This window comes from Sturnira hondurensis, unplaced genomic scaffold, assembly GCF_014824575.4.
Source record: "Sturnira hondurensis isolate 20B ecotype Veracruz unplaced genomic scaffold, ASM1482457v3 Scaffold0020119, whole genome shotgun sequence".
NCBI lineage: Eukaryota > Metazoa > Chordata > Mammalia > Chiroptera > Phyllostomidae > Sturnira > Sturnira hondurensis.
In genome coordinates this window covers 5,106,309-5,125,897 of record NW_028092750.1, presented here as the reverse complement: position 1 = coordinate 5,125,897, position 19,589 = coordinate 5,106,309, and the positions used below count along the sequence as shown (strand labels likewise).

The 19,589-nt window shown below is 56.6% G+C and overlaps 2 protein-coding genes across 2 annotated transcripts; both read left to right on the top strand.

Moving 5' to 3' along the window:
- Positions 1-773: 773 nt before the first annotated feature.
- Positions 774-12,641, top strand: PIK3R2 (phosphoinositide-3-kinase regulatory subunit 2). The gene is made up of 16 exons (XM_037028958.1): positions 774-969; positions 2,599-3,344; positions 6,087-6,179; positions 6,511-6,561; positions 6,642-6,773; positions 6,862-7,075; positions 7,459-7,544; positions 7,688-7,799; positions 7,888-7,986; positions 8,108-8,288; positions 8,388-8,513; positions 9,563-9,705; positions 9,931-10,107; positions 10,833-10,904; positions 11,082-11,252; positions 11,513-12,641. The coding sequence occupies exons 2-16, from the start codon at positions 3,023-3,025 to the stop codon at positions 11,718-11,720; spliced, it is 2,187 nt and encodes a 728-aa protein (XP_036884853.1). The 5' UTR covers positions 774-969; positions 2,599-3,022; the 3' UTR covers positions 11,721-12,641.
- Positions 12,642-14,814: 2,173 nt separating this feature from the next.
- IFI30 (IFI30 lysosomal thiol reductase) lies at positions 14,815-18,428 on the top strand. The gene is made up of 7 exons (XM_037028647.1): positions 14,815-15,186; positions 16,111-16,293; positions 16,382-16,456; positions 16,711-16,803; positions 17,565-17,717; positions 17,899-17,952; positions 18,037-18,428. The coding sequence occupies exons 1-7, from the start codon at positions 14,830-14,832 to the stop codon at positions 18,097-18,099; spliced, it is 978 nt and encodes a 325-aa protein (XP_036884542.1). The 5' UTR covers positions 14,815-14,829; the 3' UTR covers positions 18,100-18,428.
- Positions 18,429-19,589: the final 1,161 nt, after the last annotated feature.

The following is a 19,589-nucleotide window of genomic DNA, read 5'->3' as shown; positions in this document are numbered from 1 at the left end:
TTTGTTCCCCTGTTGGAAGTGTTCAGGCATAGGATAGGCCGGAGTTCATGCAACTGCTTCCGGACGCTCTCGGCTGCCATGGAAACGACTGCAACCCCGGCTCCTTCTGGTTCCACAGCTTGCTCTCTTTTTCTAATTGACTTGTTTTTACACTTATCTATGCATTCGTTGATTGACTCTTGTATGTGTCCTGACCATGGATCGAACTCCCAACCTTGGAGATCAGGAACAAGGCTCTGACCAACTGAACTACCGGCTGGTGTCCACAGCTTTCTCTGGTAGCCTCTTACCCGCTCCATGGCCTCCTATTTCCTGAGCTCTGGGTCACATCACCCGCCCTCGGCAGCCGTCCATTCTTTAGCAATTTCCGGAAGCTGGTGGCCTGTCTCTCCTAGGGCCTCATTTGGCACAGAGCACGCTACGTTCTTTCCAGAAATTCCACAGTCTAGGGACTCAACTTCTATTCCCAGTCCTGGAGGAGCATGCTCGGCCATTTCCGGAATCGTTTGGGCGTCGCTAAACTCAGCCGAGCCCACCCGAGCCCAGCCTCGGAATCGCTCGTCAGATCCGATTGCGTTGGGCTATTCCAGACTCGCTGGGTCCTATCTAAATTTAGCCAGTCCAGCCGAAGTTAACCTCGGGATCAGTAATCTAACCCGATTGTGTTCGGCTGTTTCCGGAAATGATTGGCTATCACCCGGACACTCTACTTTCCAGTCCCGCGCGAGTATATTCGGCTCTTTCCGGAAGCACTCGGACCTCCCCTGGCTCTATCTCGTCCTTCTTTCGCCCGCCCGACCCGAATGTGCTCGGCTATTTCCGCTGAGGGTGGGCCGGGCCGTTCGGAACCTCGGCAGCAGGGGAGGCGGGGATCCCGCGGTGTCGCTGACGGCGGCCCTGGTGGAGCCACGGGTCGAGCTGCGCTCTTCGTTACGGCTGCCGTGGCGTCGACGTTAGTGGCCACGACCAGTAAGTCCTGGCCTGCTGGCGTGGCAAGCGGGGCTGGGGGTGCGTGCAAATGCGGGGCTCCTAGACAGAATGTGGGGCTGGGGGGGGCAGAGAAAGCTGGAGGCCTCGGGCTCTACCTGGCAGCCATGCAGTGACCGTGCAAAGTGGGGGCGGACCAGGGTGGAGGGTCCTCCAGGCAAAGATAAGGGGCTGGGTCCTGAGTCCGGAATGGAGGGAGGCACTGCTGGCAGTGAGGCGTCGAGGAAAAATGAGGGGCTCCAGGCATTGTGTGGGCATAGTAGGGTACGAGGCTCCAGGGTCGGCTCCACTTCCGGTCCCTGGCGTGGGCTGAGGGGTCCACGAAAGTCTGCCTGTGCGTCTGAACACGCATGAGCGCGCAGGCCCTGCTTCCAGCCGTGGAGTCCCCGCCAGGCCTGGCTCTGCCACCCTCTGCCTATTAGATTTGGAAAGCACTGGGTCCTGGAGCGCACACCGGGCGTGTACAAACGAGTGCAGGCAAGCGGATCCAGGCAGTTTCTTGGACCTTTCCCCTCTGGACCTCAGTTTCACCACCTGTAGAATGGGGGTACAGGGGTCATGGGGCAGATAAGTTGGAGCACCTTGGGATGTGGATCCTCTGCTCCCCCTTGGACATCTCCTGGGGCTCTTTGTGGTGGTGGTAGTGGGGCTGGGGGGGAAGCTCCAACCTCCCTGGCAGAGGCCCTGTGTAGTCGGTGACTTTCCTGAAGCCACCCTGAACTACTGGCAAGCAACTTGCACCTCAAGCCTTTGCATGCGGCCAGTGCCCCTTCCTGTCTTTAGTGAGGGCTTGCCTTCTAGAAAATCACCCCCATGCCAACCTCTCAGAAGCACTGAACCTGCAAAGCTGATGCTGGGAATGTGTGTGTGAGCTCTGTCTCCCTGAGACTGGTGGCTCCTGGGGGTTGGTCATCACCTGCAAACGATAGCCTCCCCCTTGGCGGCTGCGATGCCCTCTTGCCATCCACCCATCACCCTGGGGCCAAGGTCCCCGCAGCCTCCCACTGACCCCTTCATGTTCTGAGCAGCTACTGTGGGCTCAGTGCTGAGTCAGTCGGGATGCCTCTTCACTCCTCCGTTGCAGAGATCAGGGATCCCCTTGCCAACATGTAGGGGGTACTCTGCTGGGACGTCCTTTCCGACCCCTGTGTGCCCTGGCTGCTTCCTGTGCTCAACTGACCCAGCCCCTTCTGAGGGCTCCCACGGCACCCTCGGTGTCTCCAGTTGCCCTACCTGCTCTGAGTCAGTGTGGCCATGCGGCTGCTACCGCCTCTCATCCATCCCCAGCCTTCAAGTTAGGCAGATCTGGGGTTTTGAGTGCTGGCTTCCTGGCCAAAGATCTCCCTGCCCTGAGCCTCAGTTTCCTCATCTCTAACGGAGCTTGTTTACCCAGCATGCAGTATGCCTCAGACAGGTACCCCAAGGAAGGACAGTTATTGTACTCACTTTACATTGGGGAAACTGAGACCCAGAGAGGGACAGGAAATGGCCCAAGGCGACCCAGTGAGTGGGGGATTCCAACCAGGGATTTGGGCCTGTCTCTGAGTTGGGAATGGGAGGAGTTTACCCTGGCTTACACTGCCTTGCCCTGCCTTGCCCATCTCCCCCTAGGTAAGCATCCCCTGCCGAGCATGGTGACAGCCTGTGCCCTTGGCTCCCTCACCTGGCACAGCCTGGAGAGCTACCAGCTTCGGGCACCGATGGCCCCCCACATGTGGGAGTGAGTGGCCTGGTCCAGCCCAGCCCTTTGGATTGAGGGGGGTTAAAGCAACCGAGTGACCAGAGACCACACTGCCAACCTCCTCCCACTAGCTGACGAATGATGGACAGAGCAACGAGTGACCCTTGTACGGGTTGTGGAGTGATGACAGGAAGCAAGGCATGAGTATCCTCTGTGTCACCTGTACCTGCTTGGTGGAAATAGAGGTCTGAGCACCTCAAGCTGACCCAGGGGACCCTCCTGGCCCCCACCCAACTGATGGGGTCACTGGGGTCTCTAGCAGCCACCTGACCATACGGACTTCCTCTCCCCACCATGGCTGGCGCTGACGGCTTCCAATACAGGGCACTGTACCCGTTCCGCCGGGAGCGGCCAGAGGACCTGGAGCTCCTGCCAGGCGATGTGCTGGTGGTGAGCCGGGCAGCCCTGCAGGTATTGGGTGTAGCAGAGGGCAGCGAGCGCTGCCCACAGAACGTGGGCTGGATGCCTGGCCTCAATGAGCGTACTCGGCAGCGCGGTGACTTCCCGGGTACCTACGTGGAGTTCCTGGGGCCTGTGACCCTGGCCCGGCCAGGTCCTCGGCCCCGCGGCCCCCGCCCACTGCCCGCCAGGCCCCGAGAGGGGGGCCCAGAGCCAGGTGAGCTGCAGGTAGGGGCTCTGTCAGGGTTGCGTGGGGTGTTCCCTCAGTCCCTCATTGGTGTCAGGCAGTGGCACCTCTTTCAGGGGAGGGGGAATAAGGACATTGAGTAGTTGACAAATGTTGGCTGCTCTGCTGTCAAGGGCTGGGCACAGTTCACAGTATTGGGGACACAGGGTGGACACAGGCCTGGCCCTGCCCTCATGGGCCTGGTTCAAGAAGTGGCAAGAATGTGATTAGCTGACGATAAAGACTGTGAGAAAGGAGCTGGGGCTGGCGGGCTCCAGGCAGTGGGCCTAGCAGGGCAGAGGCCATGGGGTGGGAATGTGACGGCTTCAGGGAAAAGCCAGCAGGGCCGAATGGAATCAGGAAGGGGAGGGCAACAGGGGCCGCTCTTCGGGAACATCATAGGATTCATTTTGAAGACAGTGGAGAGACAGTAGAATTCAGAGGCTCAATTTAGCTTCATTCTGTGGTTTGCAACCAGAGTCTAGTCCTTTGAGGCACCTCCTTTATTACCCTGATTTTAACCAGTTTCCAAAATGGAGGGATCCGTGAAGCCCAGAAAGGATGGGACAATCGAGGTCATGCAGCATGGGGTGCAACACACCCTCCCTAAAGACCTTCGGCTATCCCCTCTTCCAAAGGGTGTGCTGGGAGTAGCGACCCAAGGACACTGAGCACACGCTGAAGTCGCTGCCTGCTGGGCAGGGGTGGGTTCTAGCCAGGGAAATCAAGGCTCAGGTTGTGGGGAAGAGGCTGGTAAGTGCTGAGTGCCCGGCATGGTCTGCTCCGACCTCACAGCTGCCCAGTGAGGCCCATGTACAGATGGGGGGACCAAGTGGGTGAGACTACTCTCTCAGGACCCCCAGTGAAGGTGAAGGTCCTAGGCGTCACCATGACCCCAACCAATGACCTGTCTGGTTTTGTTCCAGAGGAGAACACTGATGGCCACAGAGTCCCATGCCACGGGGTGGAGTGGGGCACCAAGGTGGTATGGTACTAGTTTGGGATTTGTAGCATCTGGCGTCTCTGGGGCCTGGGCCCGCATCCTGCCTCGGTCTGGAGGAGCAGGAGGCGGCCCCATCCGGGCTCCCAGCCAGAATCTGCCTCTCCCCCTGGTAACAGCCGCCTCCCTCCTCTGCCTGGCCCAGGTCCAGCCTCCACACACACATCCCCACTCAGGGCAGCCGTCCCGCCCTCCAAATCTTCCAGGGCTGGGTGACATCGGGGGTGGGGAGGAAGGCCTCTCCAGAACTCAGTTTCCTCATCTAGAAACAGGGAGGATTGGTCTCTGCCTTCGGGCCCTGCCCCTCCAGGATCCTGGGCCCAGCAGGGGTATGCTGGGGAGCATGCTGTGGCTGCCTGTGTTTCCTCCATTCCAACCCATGCAAGGTACTGAGTGCAGCACCCCGATGTCACCTGGGCTGTGCACGCACAGTGAGGTGGTTCCCTCTCTGAGCCTCAGGTCCTCGTCCATAAAATGGGGTGACGCCTGTTCTGATGGAGCCTCCCTACTTCACAAACTGATCACAGACAAGTTTCAGAGTCAAGTTTCAGAACTGTGGCAGCCCCACCAGCTGGGGCTTTACCCACCTCCTCTCCCCTTGATCTCTCACTGTTTTTTTCTTGGCGTTTTCGATGTAGCTGGGCCTTTCTCCAGCTTGAGGCGCCACCTGGCCCATCACTCAGGGAGGCCCCACAGGCCCCGGCTTGCCCCTGTTGTGTGCCAGGGCGTCCCGCCGAGGGCCAGGACGGCATCGAATGGTGTCAGTGCCTGCAGAGCTGCTGAACACAAAGGGCCCCCTGGGAAACTCAGAGCCTGAAGAGGGTGGGGCAGGGTGGCCCCTGGCACCCTCTGGGAGTGGTGTCAGCCTTTTAAAAAGGGGGAGATACATTTTTCAAGACAAAAGGACTGAGAAAGTAGAGGAATGTCTTTGGAGTGAGGTGTTCAAACCGAGACAGGGATATTTTCTTTTTTATTCGTTCTCTACTGCTGTGTTATTCCCACTAAGAAGGAAGAGATGATGCCAATTTCTCGGTTGAGGAAACTGAGGTGCAAAGAAGGCGGGCCCTGTGCCGGAGGCCCCGCAGCGAGCAGTAGCAGGGGCTGAAACCTGCTGTGTGAGTCTCCTGGGGCTGTTGTAACGAACTCCCACAAACCTGGTGGCTTCAAACCACAGGAGTGTATTTTCTCACGGTTTGGAGGCCAGAAGTCCAAGATCAAGTGTTAGCAGGGCCGCGGTCCCTCCACAGTGTCTAGGGGAGGATCCTTTCTACCTGTTCCAGCCTCGGGTGGCTCCAAGCATCCTTGGCTTATGGCTGCACCACCCCAGTCTCTGCCTTTGTTGTCATGGCCTCTTAGAGACACCGGTCATTGCATTTAGGGCCCTAAACCCAAGATGATCTCATCTCAAAATCTGCAAAAACCCTGTTTCCAAACAAGGTCACAGCCACAGGTACCAGGGATTAGTATGTTTTGGGGAGGACACTAATCACCCCACTACACATGTTCTCTGATGCTGCATTACTGATATCTTGACCAAGAAAATTGTTTCCCCCTAAGTTGGCTCTGCCACCCCCAGCCACAGGTGCCTGCCTTCCCCAGGGTGGTGGTCCAGCAGCCAGGCTCTTGCCTGAGCTGGGCCCTGCCTGGAGCTGCCCTAGCTGAGAAACAGCAAGCCAGGAAGGGGCCTAGGGTCCTTCCAGGGACCCCACCAATACACTGTCCCTTTCTGCCAGGCCTCACACTCCCTGACCTGCCTGAGCAGTTCTCCCCACCTGATGTGGCTCCCCCACTCCTGGTGAAGCTTGTGGAGGCCATTGAGCGGACAGGTGAGCCTCATTCTGGCCGCAACCCCCAGATTCTCCTTGCTTACCTCTGGCGATGGGCGATTCATCCCTTAACAGGGCTACTGGGCTCACTCTGCCTGGGAGAAGGCTGAGCCCAAATGCCCTGAGCCTCTGTGTTGAACTGGGCAAGGATTGACTCCCAGGGGCAAATGGGACTATGGACACTGGACCTGCCATTGAATGTGCTGGGTCCTCTGCCACCTCCTCCCCCCTGCTTTCATCTCTGGGAGGTTGAGTAGCCACCCCAGTCCCCATATGGGGTCAGGGCAGCATTTGACAGCTGTCTGGCTCCTCTTTCTCTTCCCCACCTCAGGACTAGACAGTGAATCCCTCTACAAGCCTGAGCTGCCTGCGCCCTGCACAGGTGAGGGGGAGTTTCAAAGGGGACAGGGGCAGGGAGTTGACTCCAACAGCCCCACCAACACGGCACCCCTGCACCCACAGACTGGTCCCTGGGTGACATAGACCAGTGGGACTCAGCAGCCCTGGCTGATGGCATCAAGGGTTTCCTGCTGGCGCTGCCTGCACCCCTTGTGACTCTGGAGGCCGCCGCCGAGGCCTGCCGTACCCTGCGAGGTGAGCCTGGTGGAGAGCCCTGGGCTGGGAGGAGCTGGGGCAGATGAACCCGGCTCACCCTGCTCCCTGCTCGGTGATCTTTCTGTAGAGGCCGCGGGGCCCGTGGGGCCAGTGCTGGAGCCCCCGATGCTACCACTACACCGCGCGCTCACGCTCCGCTTCCTGCTCCAGCACCTGGGCCGGGTGGCCCGGCGCGCTCCTGCCCCAGGTCCCGCTGTGCGAGCCCTGGGCGTCGCCTTTGGGCCGCTGCTGCTCGGTGCGCCGCCTCCCCCACTGCCTCCGCCAGGGGTCGCACCAGTTGGGTGAGCAGCGGGAAGGTGGGGACCTGAGGCGCATAGAGCGGGGCGTGGTTGCAGGCCACATCTGCTGTGATGGGGGTGGGGCGGGGAGGGTAATAAGGCTGAATCTGAGCTTCAAGGACACCCCGCCCCAGAGGACTTGGGACCTAGACCAGAGGAGAGGCACGTGTGTGGTGCCTGCACCTTCACCTCTGCTCCCCTACCCTAGTGCTGAACTCTTTTTGTATTGAGTTCTTACATACGTAAGTGGCAGCTGGCTTCCCACACCTGCCTGCATCATCTGCCCTGCTTCCCAGCTCTCTTGTGTGCCCCCAAGGAGTGCAGGCACGTTCAGGACCACGTGCAGATACCACAGCTCAGCGCTCACTGCACTCCCCCTCCCCCAGGACTGAGCCCAACCCCGACTTCCCAGCACTGCTGGTGGAGAAGTTGCTTCAGGAGCACCTGGAGGAACAGGAGGTCGCACCCCCAGGTGACCCCTTTTGCATCATTATCTTCATTGTGGGAGGGTCAGGAGTGCTGACTCCAGGCCCCGCCCACACCAGCAGGCTCGGGTGCAGTGGGACTGACCACAGTTTAGAGTTGGTGCTCACTGTTTGTTTTTCTTTCCCCCAGCTTTGCCACCTAAACCACCTAAAGTAAAGCCGGCCCCTGCAGGGCTGGCCAATGGGGGGACCCCGCCGCCCTCCCTGCAAGATGCTGAGTGGTACTGGGGTGACATCTCCAGGTAGGGTCGTGGAGTAGTGCCATGTGGTGGGAAGGGCCTGAAGGACCGGGTCTGTGGTCCGTGACCCCAATCCTGGGTATCCTCACAGGGAGGAGGTGAACGAGAAACTCCGGGACACACCTGACGGCACCTTCCTGGTCCGAGATGCCTCCAGCAAGATTCAGGGAGAGTACACGCTGACCCTCAGGTGGGGGCCTGTTTCTTTGGGATGACTGGGGTGAGAGGTGAGAGGAGAACGTGTGCGGTGTCAGGGTCAGGAAACCTGGGGATCCTAGTGGACACTGATACCCCCTCTTATCCACTCCTAGGAAAGGCGGGAACAACAAGCTAATTAAGGTCTTCCACCGTGATGGGCACTATGGCTTCTCAGAACCACTCACCTTCTGCTCCGTCGTGGACCTCATCACCCACTACCGCCACGAGTCACTGGCCCAGTACAATGCCAAACTGGACACGCGGCTTCTGTACCCTGTGTCCAAGTACCAGCAGGTCTGGGACCTGGGCGGGAGCTAGAGAGGGTAGCCCTGGGCCTCAGTTTGCCAGTTGACCTCACCCAGTGTCCACTGACCTCACACTGGGTATCCTCAGGACCAGATCGTCAAAGAAGACAGCGTGGAAGCCGTGGGTGCCCAGCTCAAAGTGTACCACCAGCAGTACCAGGACAAGAGCCGCGAGTATGACCAGCTGTACGAGGAGTACACGCGCACCTCCCAGGTACCACGGGCCAGTGCACACGAGGAGACTGAGGCGTGGGGGCCAGTGGCAAGGCCATGTGGACAGACAACTTCTTGCAGGTCCCAGAGCAGTCACTTAGCACTGGAGACTGCCCTGAAAGCATAGAAGTAAATGCACATGGTTGAAAAAAAGAGAAGAAAAGAACAAATGAGACAACACCAGCCAGCCCCTCAGAAGCAGCTGGGCTGAGACCTGGGAGGTTCTCAGTTAAGCCTGTGCATCTCTCAGGACCTCAGTTTCCCCACCTGTAAACTGGAACTGTGTCTTAATTCTTTCTCGGGCCCCTGCAACCTAGAGGTGATTCACAGTGATGGCGATAATCTGATGTGGGGCAAGACAGACGGTTAGGAGGTCTCACATTAAAGAAAGTATCTTCTAAAAGGGGAAGGGGTGGTTTCTTCACTCTGGCACTGTGTTGATAACGTCCTTTGGCAAGCCAAGATGCAAGTTACTCCGATCGACTGTCTGGCAACGGCTGTCAGGCTGGCAATGGCTTAGTCTCTCCCGTGGCTCCTGAAGGGCTTCTTCCTTCTCCTCTTTTTGCTGATGGTCATATAAGGCTCTGGGTGGACAAGATGCCTGCATGGAATCTATTAGGAGCATCATGACCTTGGATATGACTTAGGCTCCCTGAGTCTTACTTTTCCCGTTAATAGTTCAGACTTTATAGGGGCTGTTGGCAGGTTCTGTGAGGTGGTGCGCAGGAAGCGCTTGGTATAGCACCTACTCTGAAAAGGAGCCCCACTAACTGTAGCAACTAGATTTGTCATGAATTCTCAGCAAAGCTAACAAGTCCAGGTGTTGGTAAGGCACCCAAAGGAGTTTATGAAGGAGAAATGGGTTTGGGGAACGAGGGGTTGAAGGTTGAATAGGAGTTCGTTTGGTTTAGTAGGAGCTAGAGGGATGACATGCCTGGCAGATGGAACAGGTTGGGCAAAATCTCTGTATCACGGCTGGGATCTGCCATCGCCCTCATGACGAGCTTGTGGGGAGTCCCAGGAGATGCTAAGATTCACCCTCTCCTCCAGGAGCTGCAGATGAAGCGCACTGCAATCGAGGCCTTCAATGAAACCATCAAGATCTTCGAAGAGCAGGGCCAGACTCAAGAGAAGTGCAGCAAGGAGTATCTGGAGCGCTTCCGGCGTGAGGGCAATGAGAAGGAGATGCAGAGGTGAGTCCAGCTCCCTTGCCCTGCTCTACCCCATTCAGTCCAGTGCAGTGCAAATGGGGAAAGAAAGGAAAAAGGGGGCAGCTGGAGTTTGGGGGAAGGGAGGGTCCGTCAAAATGGTCTTCGAAGGCTGAATAGGAGTTCACCAGAAGAGAAATCAGAAGCAGCATATGCAAAAACTTGAGGCTGGGAGCCATCCAAGGCCTCTGAGCCACACTCCTTTCCCAGAATCCTGCTGAACTCAGAGCGGCTGAAGTCTCGCATTGCTGAGATCCACGAGAGCCGCACCAAGCTGGAACAGGAGCTGCGGACCCAGGCCTTGGACAACCGGGAGATCGATAAGCGCATGAACAGCCTGAAGCCGGACCTCATGCAGCTGCGCAAGATCCGAGACCAGTACCTGGTGTGAGTGCCCTGCGCTTGCCTGTGGCCCTATTGTGAGAATCTTGGCAAGGGCTCATTTCCCACCTGGGAAGAGATGTGTGCACCTGCTGTGTGCTGGGTGCTGTGCTGAGTCCTCTCCAAGTCCTTCGTAGTTTTCCCTTTCCAGCCCTGGCCGGGGAGCTCAGCTGGTTAGAGCATCATCCCAATATGCCATGGTTGCATGTTTGATCCCCAGTCAGGGCACATACAAGAATCAACCAGTGAATGCGTAAATAAGTGGGACCACAAATTGATGTCTCTCTGTTTCTCTGTCTCTCACTACTCTCCTCTCTCCCTCCCTCCCTCCCCCTTCCTCTCTAAAATCAATAAATATTTTAAAAATTTCCCCCTTTCCAGCTAGGGAAAGTAAAATACACAGATAACTGCCCCATGCAAAGGCCTACAGCACTATGTGCAGCCCCTAAGGCTAAGCCTCTGGTGGTGATAAGACCCTGTGGGATGGTGCATTCTGGAGGCTCCGTATGTGTCAACAGAAACAATAAACAGGGTTTTCTGACAGAGCCAGCCAGTCTCTCCCACCTTCAGGCTGTGCTTGGCCAAGCCAAGGCTGGCCCTGTGTGGCAACTGGCACTATCACACCAAAACCCACCCTTGCTGGACAACCCTCACCTCTAGCCAGGCTGGACTGTGCCCCTGTGGGCTGGCCCTGCCTCTGCTGCGTGAACCACCTTTTCTCTTCCTCCCAGGTGGCTCACCCAGAAAGGTGCCCGACAGAAGAAAATCAACGAGTGGTTGGGAATCAAAAATGAGACTGAGGAGTGAGTGACCACCTGAAGGGGGGAGGGAGGACTTCCCAGAAGATGGGCCATTTTTGGTGGGTTTTGAAGAATGAGTAGGAGTTCACCTGGAAGGGAGCATTGCCCAGGGAACATCCTCCAGGATGCCTCAGAGGCTGGTGGGTAAGTGACCAGGGTCCCTCCCTGCCCCTTCCACAGCCAGTATTCCCTGATGGAGGATGAAGAAGACCTCCCCCACCACGAGGAACGCACGTGGTATGTGGGCAAGATCAACCGCACGCAGGCTGAGGAAATGCTGAGCGGCAAGCGGGATGGAACCTTCCTCATCCGTGAGAGCAGCCAGCGGGGCTGCTATGCATGCTCTGTGGTGTGAGTGCCTGGTGGGGTAGAGGAGCTGCATGTTCCTTTCAAGAGCTCTTATTGAGCATCTGCTGTGTGCTGGGACTTGGGAAGAAGACCCCTGTGGCTGCCACAGGAAGAAGGGGTTATTGGGGACAGGGGAGGAAGCTGGGACAGCATCCAGGCCAGAGGCAGTGGGGTCTGGACCATGTCAGGGTCTGGATTGGAGAAGTGGCTGGGCGAGCCCGTGGAGTGCCACCCATTTGACCACCTATTTGCCCACACCACAGGGTGGACGGCGACACCAAGCACTGTGTCATCTACCGCACGGCCACTGGCTTGGGCTTTGCAGAGCCCTACAACCTGTATGGATCGCTGAAGGAGCTGGTGCTGCATTACCAGCACACCTCCCTAGTGCAGCACAACGACGCGCTCACCGTTACGCTGGCCCACCCTGTGCGGGCGCCTGGCCCTGGGCCCCCACCCACGGCCCGCTGACCTGGAGCAGAGCTGAGCTGCCTGGCCCAGGCAGCTGCGGCCCTGGGCTCCGTCTCTCTGTCTGTTTCAGGTTCTGTCTATCTCTCTTCTTTGTGAATCTTTCCCTGTCTCAATCTCTTTTCCTCTTCATCTCCTTACGACTTTGTCTCTCTCTGAGATCTCTCCTCTCTGTTTGCCTGTCTGTGTCTCTCCCTGTCACTTTGTCTCTTTCTATCCCCATCTCTCTGTCTCTCTTAGCCTCAGTATCTCTAAGTCTCTGTGTTAGGGGAATTCACCTCCTCCACTCCATACCCCCTTTCCCCACGGGCACTGCCCTCCTTATGGCTCTGGCTGCCCCTGCAGGTCCCTGGGGTCCCCCAAGCCCCACCTACCTGTACCTGCCATGTTTACAAAGGCCCCTGGGGTGCTCAGCCCCAGCCTGGGTTCCCTGACTTTTAAGCCATAGATCTGGGGTCAGGGCAGGAAGGAACTTCGCTGGGCCACTTCCAAGAACCTCGGCTGTGACATTTGGGGCCGGGCAGGTCCCGCCCCACAGACCCAACTTCCCCTCCAAACCCTGAAGTGAAACCTGCCACCGGTTATCCCCACAACGCAAAATTATTAAAAATAACCTCGTGAGCTGGCCCTCCCTGACCCCAGGCTTCACAGGAACTGACGCTGCTGGAGGTACTGCGGGGGGTGGGGGTCCGAGACCCAATGCCGCCCCAGCAGCCCCACTCAGTGCCGTCTCCAGACTTCTGGATCATGTTGGGTTCTGATTTTACATTTCCTTGACTGTAAAGCCCATTTTCTCTCCTATTTTGGACGAGAGCCCCAGTTTTCTATGCTGCCGTGGACCCCCTCCTGCCCGCCCAGCTAGGCTGGCAGGCAGGTTTTGTATGGTACGTTGATACTGATGTGGATATAAAACCGTGAACTCGGTGGGTGCCTCTGTTGTTAGTGCGGCTTCTCCGTGGCCATTGTGTCCTGGGGCCTGAGCTTCACAGGGTCACACAGAGATGAGCTCGAGTTTAACTCAGGCTTCCAGTGAGGATTGACCACGTCTGCCCCCGGTTTAGCCTCTTATGTACAGAGAAGTTGAGCGACCTGACCAATATCACACAGCAGAGAGGTTCAAACCCTGCGCTTTGCCCACGCCCTGGCCTGACTAGGGGACCACAAACCCCAGCCCAGCTCTGCACTGGCCTTCTGTGCTTAACTCCTAGCCCTCAGCCACCAGCCGTGCCCTCTGACACGCACCTTCCTCATTGTCAGATGGGGTCAGTCATCACAACCCCTACCATGCCACCCAAAGGGTTCCTCCATGCCCTTGGTGCCCTCAGGGCCAGTGTCCCTGCTGATGCCCTTTCACAACTGCCACTTACATTGAGGCCCAGGAGATACTGAGCTGGGTCCTCAGCATTAACTTAGACTCCTGTTTACTATCCCCCATCCCTAAGGCCCCTGTCCCTTTGTCCTCCCCACGCCCAGGTGTGGGAGCCTTCTGCCCTCCCCTCTGCTCCCCATACAGTACTCAACGCACCTGAATCAGTTTAGGGCACCAACAGACCTCATTTCCCACTGGGCTTCCAAGGGGCAGGAAGTGCATGACCTCAGAGCCCCCAAGCCTTCCTGGGCACTGCCCCTACTCTGTGCCCAGTCAGGAGACACCCACCCCATAACTGCAGCCCAGACACTGTCTCCTCTGTGGTCCTCACCCACTGCATAGGTGTTCTTTGGGTAAAGGTCACCCTCTCAGCCTAAGGTCACCTTACTCAGCAGTTGAGTAAGCCTGGAGTGGAGGGTGGGGTCTGATAACAGCCAGGGAGTCCTCTAGCGCATGCACTCCACCACCAGCTGGGTTTCCTTGGCAAAGTTGCTTCCCCTCGCTAATCCTGCTTCCTCTTACCTAGTGGGGTTATTAGTTGCTACCCAACAGGACACCTATGAGGGTCCCATGACAAAGCGGGTGGGGTTTTATGTATGAGTCCATCCAGAATTGCAGCAATATTTATTATTGCTTCCATCCTGCCCAGCACAGGGAGAGCACCCAACTAGCTCCCAAACCTATGGTCCTTTGATTTGCAGAGACTTCAGGAAGTCTCCTTCCTTTGCTAAGGATCTGCAGGTCTTTCTCTGCAGGGAAAGCAGAGACGTGGCTGTATTCCAGGCCAAGTTGGGCATTTCCTCCCGTGGGATCCTGCCCTATGTCACAACTGACACTGAGGCCCTGCAAAGTGCGACTCTCTTGGTCATTCCCCCAGTACCCCCAGCCTTCTATCTGTCATTCTGGCTACCCTGTCTGCCTGCCTGCACTGCTGTCCTCAGTCAACCCCTACCAGGGCCACAGCCCAGCTGCCTGCCCCCCAGTCTGGGCTAACTCTCCCTCTGCCTCTGAGCCCTCCATGGTGGCTTTTTCCCCCACGCCTCCCTCTTCTCCATTTTATAGATCGAGAAACTGAGGCTTTGTCGCTTGAGGGACCCAGTACAGTCCTGGGGCTAACAGAGTCTGGCTGACTCTGCTGCTTTGGGTCCTACATGGCCACACACCCCCACCCCCACCCCGTGGGCATAGTTCAGGTTTCCCATAATTAATGCTCCAGCCCCTGCTTATCTCTCCCCAGGGAGCTTGACAAGGGCTGGGGTGCAAAAGGAACGCCAGCTTTCCTCTACCTACCCCACGAGCCAGGGGTGGGGGGCCAAGAAGAGTGAGCATCCCTACTGCTCTGGCTTCTGCTTTCCAGCCCAGCTGTGGCCAAGTCTGAGTCAACTCCACGGGACTTAGCAACGGGGCTGGGGAGCCCAACAGGAAGTGGGGAGAGGGGCAGGGCCGGTAGATTGGGAGTGACGGGGGTCCTGGGCTGGGCTAGGAAAAAGGACCGCGCAGCCAGAGCCTGCCCCGCTCAGTCAGCGCACCGGGTCCCCCTGCTAGGGGCAGGGGCTGGACCACCATGGCTGCCCCAGAAGGGTCCGTGGCGTGAGAAGACCCTTCTGTCTCCTGTGTCTCTGCCTCTCTGTCCCAGAGGCCCGACCCAGCGTCTGTCCCAGGAACTCCAACCCCAGCTCCACTTGTCTGGTCCTGGCGTGTTGCAGGGACGGAGTGGGGGTGAGGAAACAGCACAGAGGCCAGATGACCTCGATTGCTGGCCCAGCACCTGGCCGGGGGCGGGGCGGGGCCGAGTTGGAAAGGGACACCCAGAGGCAGAAGTACAGCCATCAAGCGACTTCAGGCCAGCCCCGGGAGGCGGGGGCCCCGGGAGGCGGGGGCCCCGGGAGGCGGGCCCGGCTTAGGGGCAGGGCCACGGAGCGGTTAAAGGCCGTCCCTTCCGCGGGGCACTTCTCCCACCACCGCCCCTATACCCACGCTGTGATGGCCTGGTCGCTACTCCTGCCGTTTCTGCCGGTGCTGCTGCTGCTGCTCCAAGTCCCCACGGCAGCGCACGCGTCCCCGCTGGGCACACTCCCCCAGGGGGCAGCCCCCTGCAAGGTAGGAACCGCGACCATGCGGGTGGGTGGGCGGGGACCGGCGCCCAGGCCGGGCTGGCGGCTGGTTTCCTATCCCCAGACGTGGCTGGGGCAGCCTGGGGTCTAGAGGGAACACGCCCCGTCAGTGCGGAAACCCCCCTATTTACCGTAATCCCAGGCAGTGCGACCATACTCTCCGAGTCCTTTCGCTTTCCCATCTCAGGCTGAGGATGCCCCGCTGTCCCCACCCCGTCCCCGCCCTCCCCGCTGGAGGACGCCTGAGCACCTGCTGTGTACATCTGGGGTGGGAATAGGAGTCTTCCCTTGGAAGCCAGGGGAAGCCTGCCTACGGCACCCGCACCCACTAGGTGCTGCCTACTGGATGCACTTCGGCCGGGGAAGAGCCCCAGTGCCTCTGGGGCTCAGCAAACATGCCCCGGAGGCTGAGCGTCTTGCTCACAAACCTGGGCGCCTGCCCGCTTTAGCTAGAGCCGGAAGTCGGTACTTACTAGGTGCCACCTCCGCAGGAGACGTGGGAGGGGTTCATGTGGGCCCCTTGGGAGGAAGAGGAGTCAGAGCAGGTGTATGGCCAAGGCTCTGGGCATGAAGTGGCGACATATGATCATCCATTAGTCTCCTGTGGTATGCACCTCCAGGAAGGCAGGACTGAGGTCAGGGATCTGAAGTGTGCTTGCTTCCAGTCCTTACTGCATCGGGTTCCCCTGGGCCAGAGGTTTCACCTCACTTGGAAGAAAGTAAGAGCTATGCAAGTGCCTACTGTATGTGAGTCTGTTGTGTCCATTTTGCAGCCTAACAGATGTAGGGATTCGGTAAAGCCTTAGAGTCAGGAGTGTATTCAGGATGGAGCACTCACTGTTTGCAGCTCCCTTTCTGCAAAAGAACCAAGCAAGGCTACACTTGCTTCACCTCTCTTCCTCCCACGCAGGCTGGTGCCCTGTGCCCACAGGTGCCCCTTGGGAAGTCCGACTCACCACCCGTCAACGTGAGCCTCTACTACGAGGCGCTATGCCCTGGATGCCGGTACTTCCTGATCCGAGAGCTGTTCCCAACCTGGTTGATGGTTATGGAGATCCTCAATGTCACACTGGTGCCCTATGGAAATGCCAGGGTACGTGGGAGCTGGGGAAACTGAGGCATGTGGCCAGGGTTGGGAGGCACCTGGCAGGCTGGTCAGCATTCACCCCACTGCCTTGCAGGAGCAGAATGTCAGTGGCAAGTGGGAGTTCACGTGCCAGCATGGGGAGGAGGAGTGCAAGCTCAACAAGGTGGAGGTGAGCAGCACCCCCAAACCAGCACCCCCTCTGTGCCGTGGGAGGCACAGAGGCCCAGGAGGCTGCAGGTGGTAGCGAAGGTGAAATCCAGACTCAGAGAGGCTTGGAACCAGCTCTCTCCCCTGCCTGTGTGCCTCCATTTTACCGAAACTCCATCCATTGCTTCGTTATCAGACACCCATGATTATTACCAGAGGGGTCTTGGGGTGCTCTGCACCCCAATCTGACTTTGCCTGCCCACTCCCCACCCCCAGGCCTGCCTATTGGACAAGCTGGAGAGCAGCGTGGCCTTCCTAACCATTGTCTGCTTAGAGGTAACAGATGACATGGAGAACAATCTAAAGCCAGTGAGTAACATCCCTTGTTTGGCCTATGTTGGGGGACCATGGCCTTCCCAGCACTCAGACCCCAGTTCAAGTCCCGGCCCCAACCACCACTCTCTGTATAGCCCCAGGGAAATGCTGTTCCCTCTCTGAGCCTCAATCTCTGGATCAAGGGAAGGAAGATCTTCGGGGGTATGGGGAGATCGAGAGTACCTTCTCTAGGATGAGCCTCTGAGCTGGGTTCGGATGCACAAGAATGTGCTGGGACACAGACGATGACCATCCTCTGGGGTATGGGGATGACAGGATGGGCCTGCCCACCTCCCCGGAGGATTATGAAAAAGAACTCCTAACGGAATGACTCATCTGCCTGGATCATTTATTCATTCATCAAACATTTGGGCCACCCAGGGAGCCTCACCCTAAGACACCCCAGCCCAGCAGAACCACAGTGGGGCTGGCAGAGCATAGAGCAGGAGGGAGCCCTCAGGAGATGCTGAGGAAGCTGGAGGATGAGTGTTCCTGGTGGAGGGAATAGCACAGATGGAAGCTCTGAGGAAAATGTAGAGGTCAGGGGCTGCATGCCGGTCTGGTCATAGGGGACTCAGGAGCATGGGGGCCCCCCACTCAGGCACGTATGAAGCACTTGCTGTTTGTAAGCATTGTTGCAATGCCGTGGACCCACTGGCCCCTGTTGCAACTGAGGAAGCAGAAACTTGATTTGGGGGCCAATGGGGAGATAACAGGAAGAGAGCTGAGGCTCACTGGCCCTCCTCTGTCCTCAGTGCCTGCAGGTGTATGCCCCAGATGTGTCCGCAGATACCATCATGGAGTGTGCAACAGGAGACCGGGGCACACAGCTCTTGCACATGAATGCCCAGCTTACAGATGCTTTGGAGCCGCCCCACCAGTATGTGCCTTGGGTCGTCGTCAATGGGGTAAGAAACACTTGTAGCCCTCTGATCAGCCCCCAGGCAGGGACCAAGGTAATGGATGTGCTCACCAGTCTGGGAGGCAGGTGGCAGGGGCCAGACTCAGGGCCATTTTTAGCCCCTTCTGGGTTTGGCATGGTTGGTAAGGGCAGGTGGCACTTGTGACCTCCTGTCTTCCTTTGTGCAGAAACATTTAGGTGACAAGAGCCAGCTCCTACCCCTTGTGTGCCAGTTGTACCAGGTAAGTCACACAGGCAACAGAGGGACTCAGTGAGTGGGGCTAGGGTCTCCTTTCAGGCCCCCAACTCATGACTGCCTCCTCCAGGGTGAGAAGCCAGATGCCTGCTTACTCATGGCCAGCTCCCACAGGGACGTCTGCCTCAAGTGATGGCCATTGTCCTTGGAGGGAACTGATGGAGGAAGAATGAGCTCCCACCGGCCCCCGTTTTTCTGATCCCTGACTCACCAGCTATGGTTCACAATCTAGATAACTTACACATTCCATGAAGTCCGACTCAAAATTTTGCCCCAAGATCAAGAATCTTGCCCCACCGAGAATGGTGCTACATTGAAATGAGCTTAATAAACCATTCCAGATGCTCTGATAACAGCCCTCCATTTCCCCCACCACTCCCACCTGTGACAACTGCTATTTTTCTGTTTCTATGACTTTTACTTTTTCAGATTCAACAAATAAGTAAGATCATACAATACTCATCCTTCTGTGTCGGACTTATTTCATTCAGCATAATGTCATGTTTTCACAAATAGTAGGATTTCCTTCTTTGTTTTTTTTATTGTCAAATAAGATTTGTATTGTCCCTTTTGTTTAAAAGAATCTCAAAGAAAGAACTTCTTTTGCAGGTCTAATTAGATTTGCTTGGATAATTTACGTAGCTGCAGTAAGCATTCAGTTTGCTTTGCTGGAAGTTTCCATTAAAAAATCTCAGGTTGGACTTTGAAAAGCCTCTATGGTTGGCTAACTAAAGGTGAGAAATTCTACCAGGCTTCACCTGCCATATCTATGCCTTTTGACATCCCTGAAATGTTACAAGGACCTCAGTGGGCCAGGATCGTCCTGGAAGACAGACTGCCAATCAGGTGTGAATAAGTTTTCCTATGAGGATTTTGTAACACAGCTTTCAAAAGTGAAACTTGTTTTCTTGAATGTGGTTGTTGCCAAAGTTTTTTTTTTTAAGATTTTATGTATTTATTTCTAGAGAGAGGAAGGAAGGGAGAAAGAGAGGGAGAGAAACATCGATGTGTGGTTGCCTCTTGCACGCTCCTACCAGGGAGGTTGCCCACAATCTAGGCATCTGCCCTGACTGAGAACCGAACCGGCAACCCCCTGGTTCTCAGGCAGGCAGTCAATCCACTGAGCCACACCAGCCAAAACTTGACAACGTTTTTTTTTTAACCATGTTGAAGGATTTCCACTGAGATGCAGTAAAGTCTAAAGCCTGGAATACCAGGCTGAGGTACTTGAGACCAATAGGAAGTGCTGAAAGTAGTTTGCCCCCCAAAAAGGTAAAATCATGACTCTCATACAGATGTCAAAATGAGCATATGTTAAAAATGATTAATTCATTATTAATGAGAACTGTTCAGTTGTTAACACCATATTAAAGGAGATCCAAAGCAGACAAATCAAGAATATTTAAATGAATATTCAAAGTAAGGCAAAAATAATTGGGGGAGACTGTCTCTCCACCTGACAGAACGCATTTGCATGTCCATAGGCAAAAATTATTTTTTGCTGTTATCAGGTATAACTACCGAGTTTATAAAAAGTTCCCATAGAATCAGAATCGGAATATCCTGAAGAGGGTACTGTTAATACAGGGCAATTTTTTCGTAAAGTTCCATGTAACAAATAGT

What these genes read in the sequence shown, in the direction of transcription:
- PIK3R2 (XM_037028958.1), top strand. Translation starts at nt 3,023, where the DNA reads ATGGCTGGCGCTGACGGCTTCCAATACAGGGCACTGTACCCGTTCCGC. An exon ending in TACTGGGGTGACATCTCCAG is followed by an intron (nt 7,800 to 7,887) that starts GTAGGGTCGTGG and finishes GTATCCTCACAG; the next exon opens with GGAGGAGGTGAACGAGAAAC. An exon ending in CTGTGTCCAAGTACCAGCAG is followed by an intron (nt 8,289 to 8,387) that starts GTCTGGGACCTG and finishes GGGTATCCTCAG; the next exon opens with GACCAGATCGTCAAAGAAGA.
- IFI30 (XM_037028647.1), top strand. Translation starts at nt 14,830, where the DNA reads ATGACCTCGATTGCTGGCCCAGCACCTGGCCGGGGGCGGGGCGGGGCC. An exon ending in AGGGGGCAGCCCCCTGCAAG is followed by an intron (nt 15,187 to 16,110) that starts GTAGGAACCGCG and finishes CCTCCCACGCAG; the next exon opens with GCTGGTGCCCTGTGCCCACA. An exon ending in TGCCCTATGGAAATGCCAGG is followed by an intron (nt 16,294 to 16,381) that starts GTACGTGGGAGC and finishes ACTGCCTTGCAG; the next exon opens with GAGCAGAATGTCAGTGGCAA.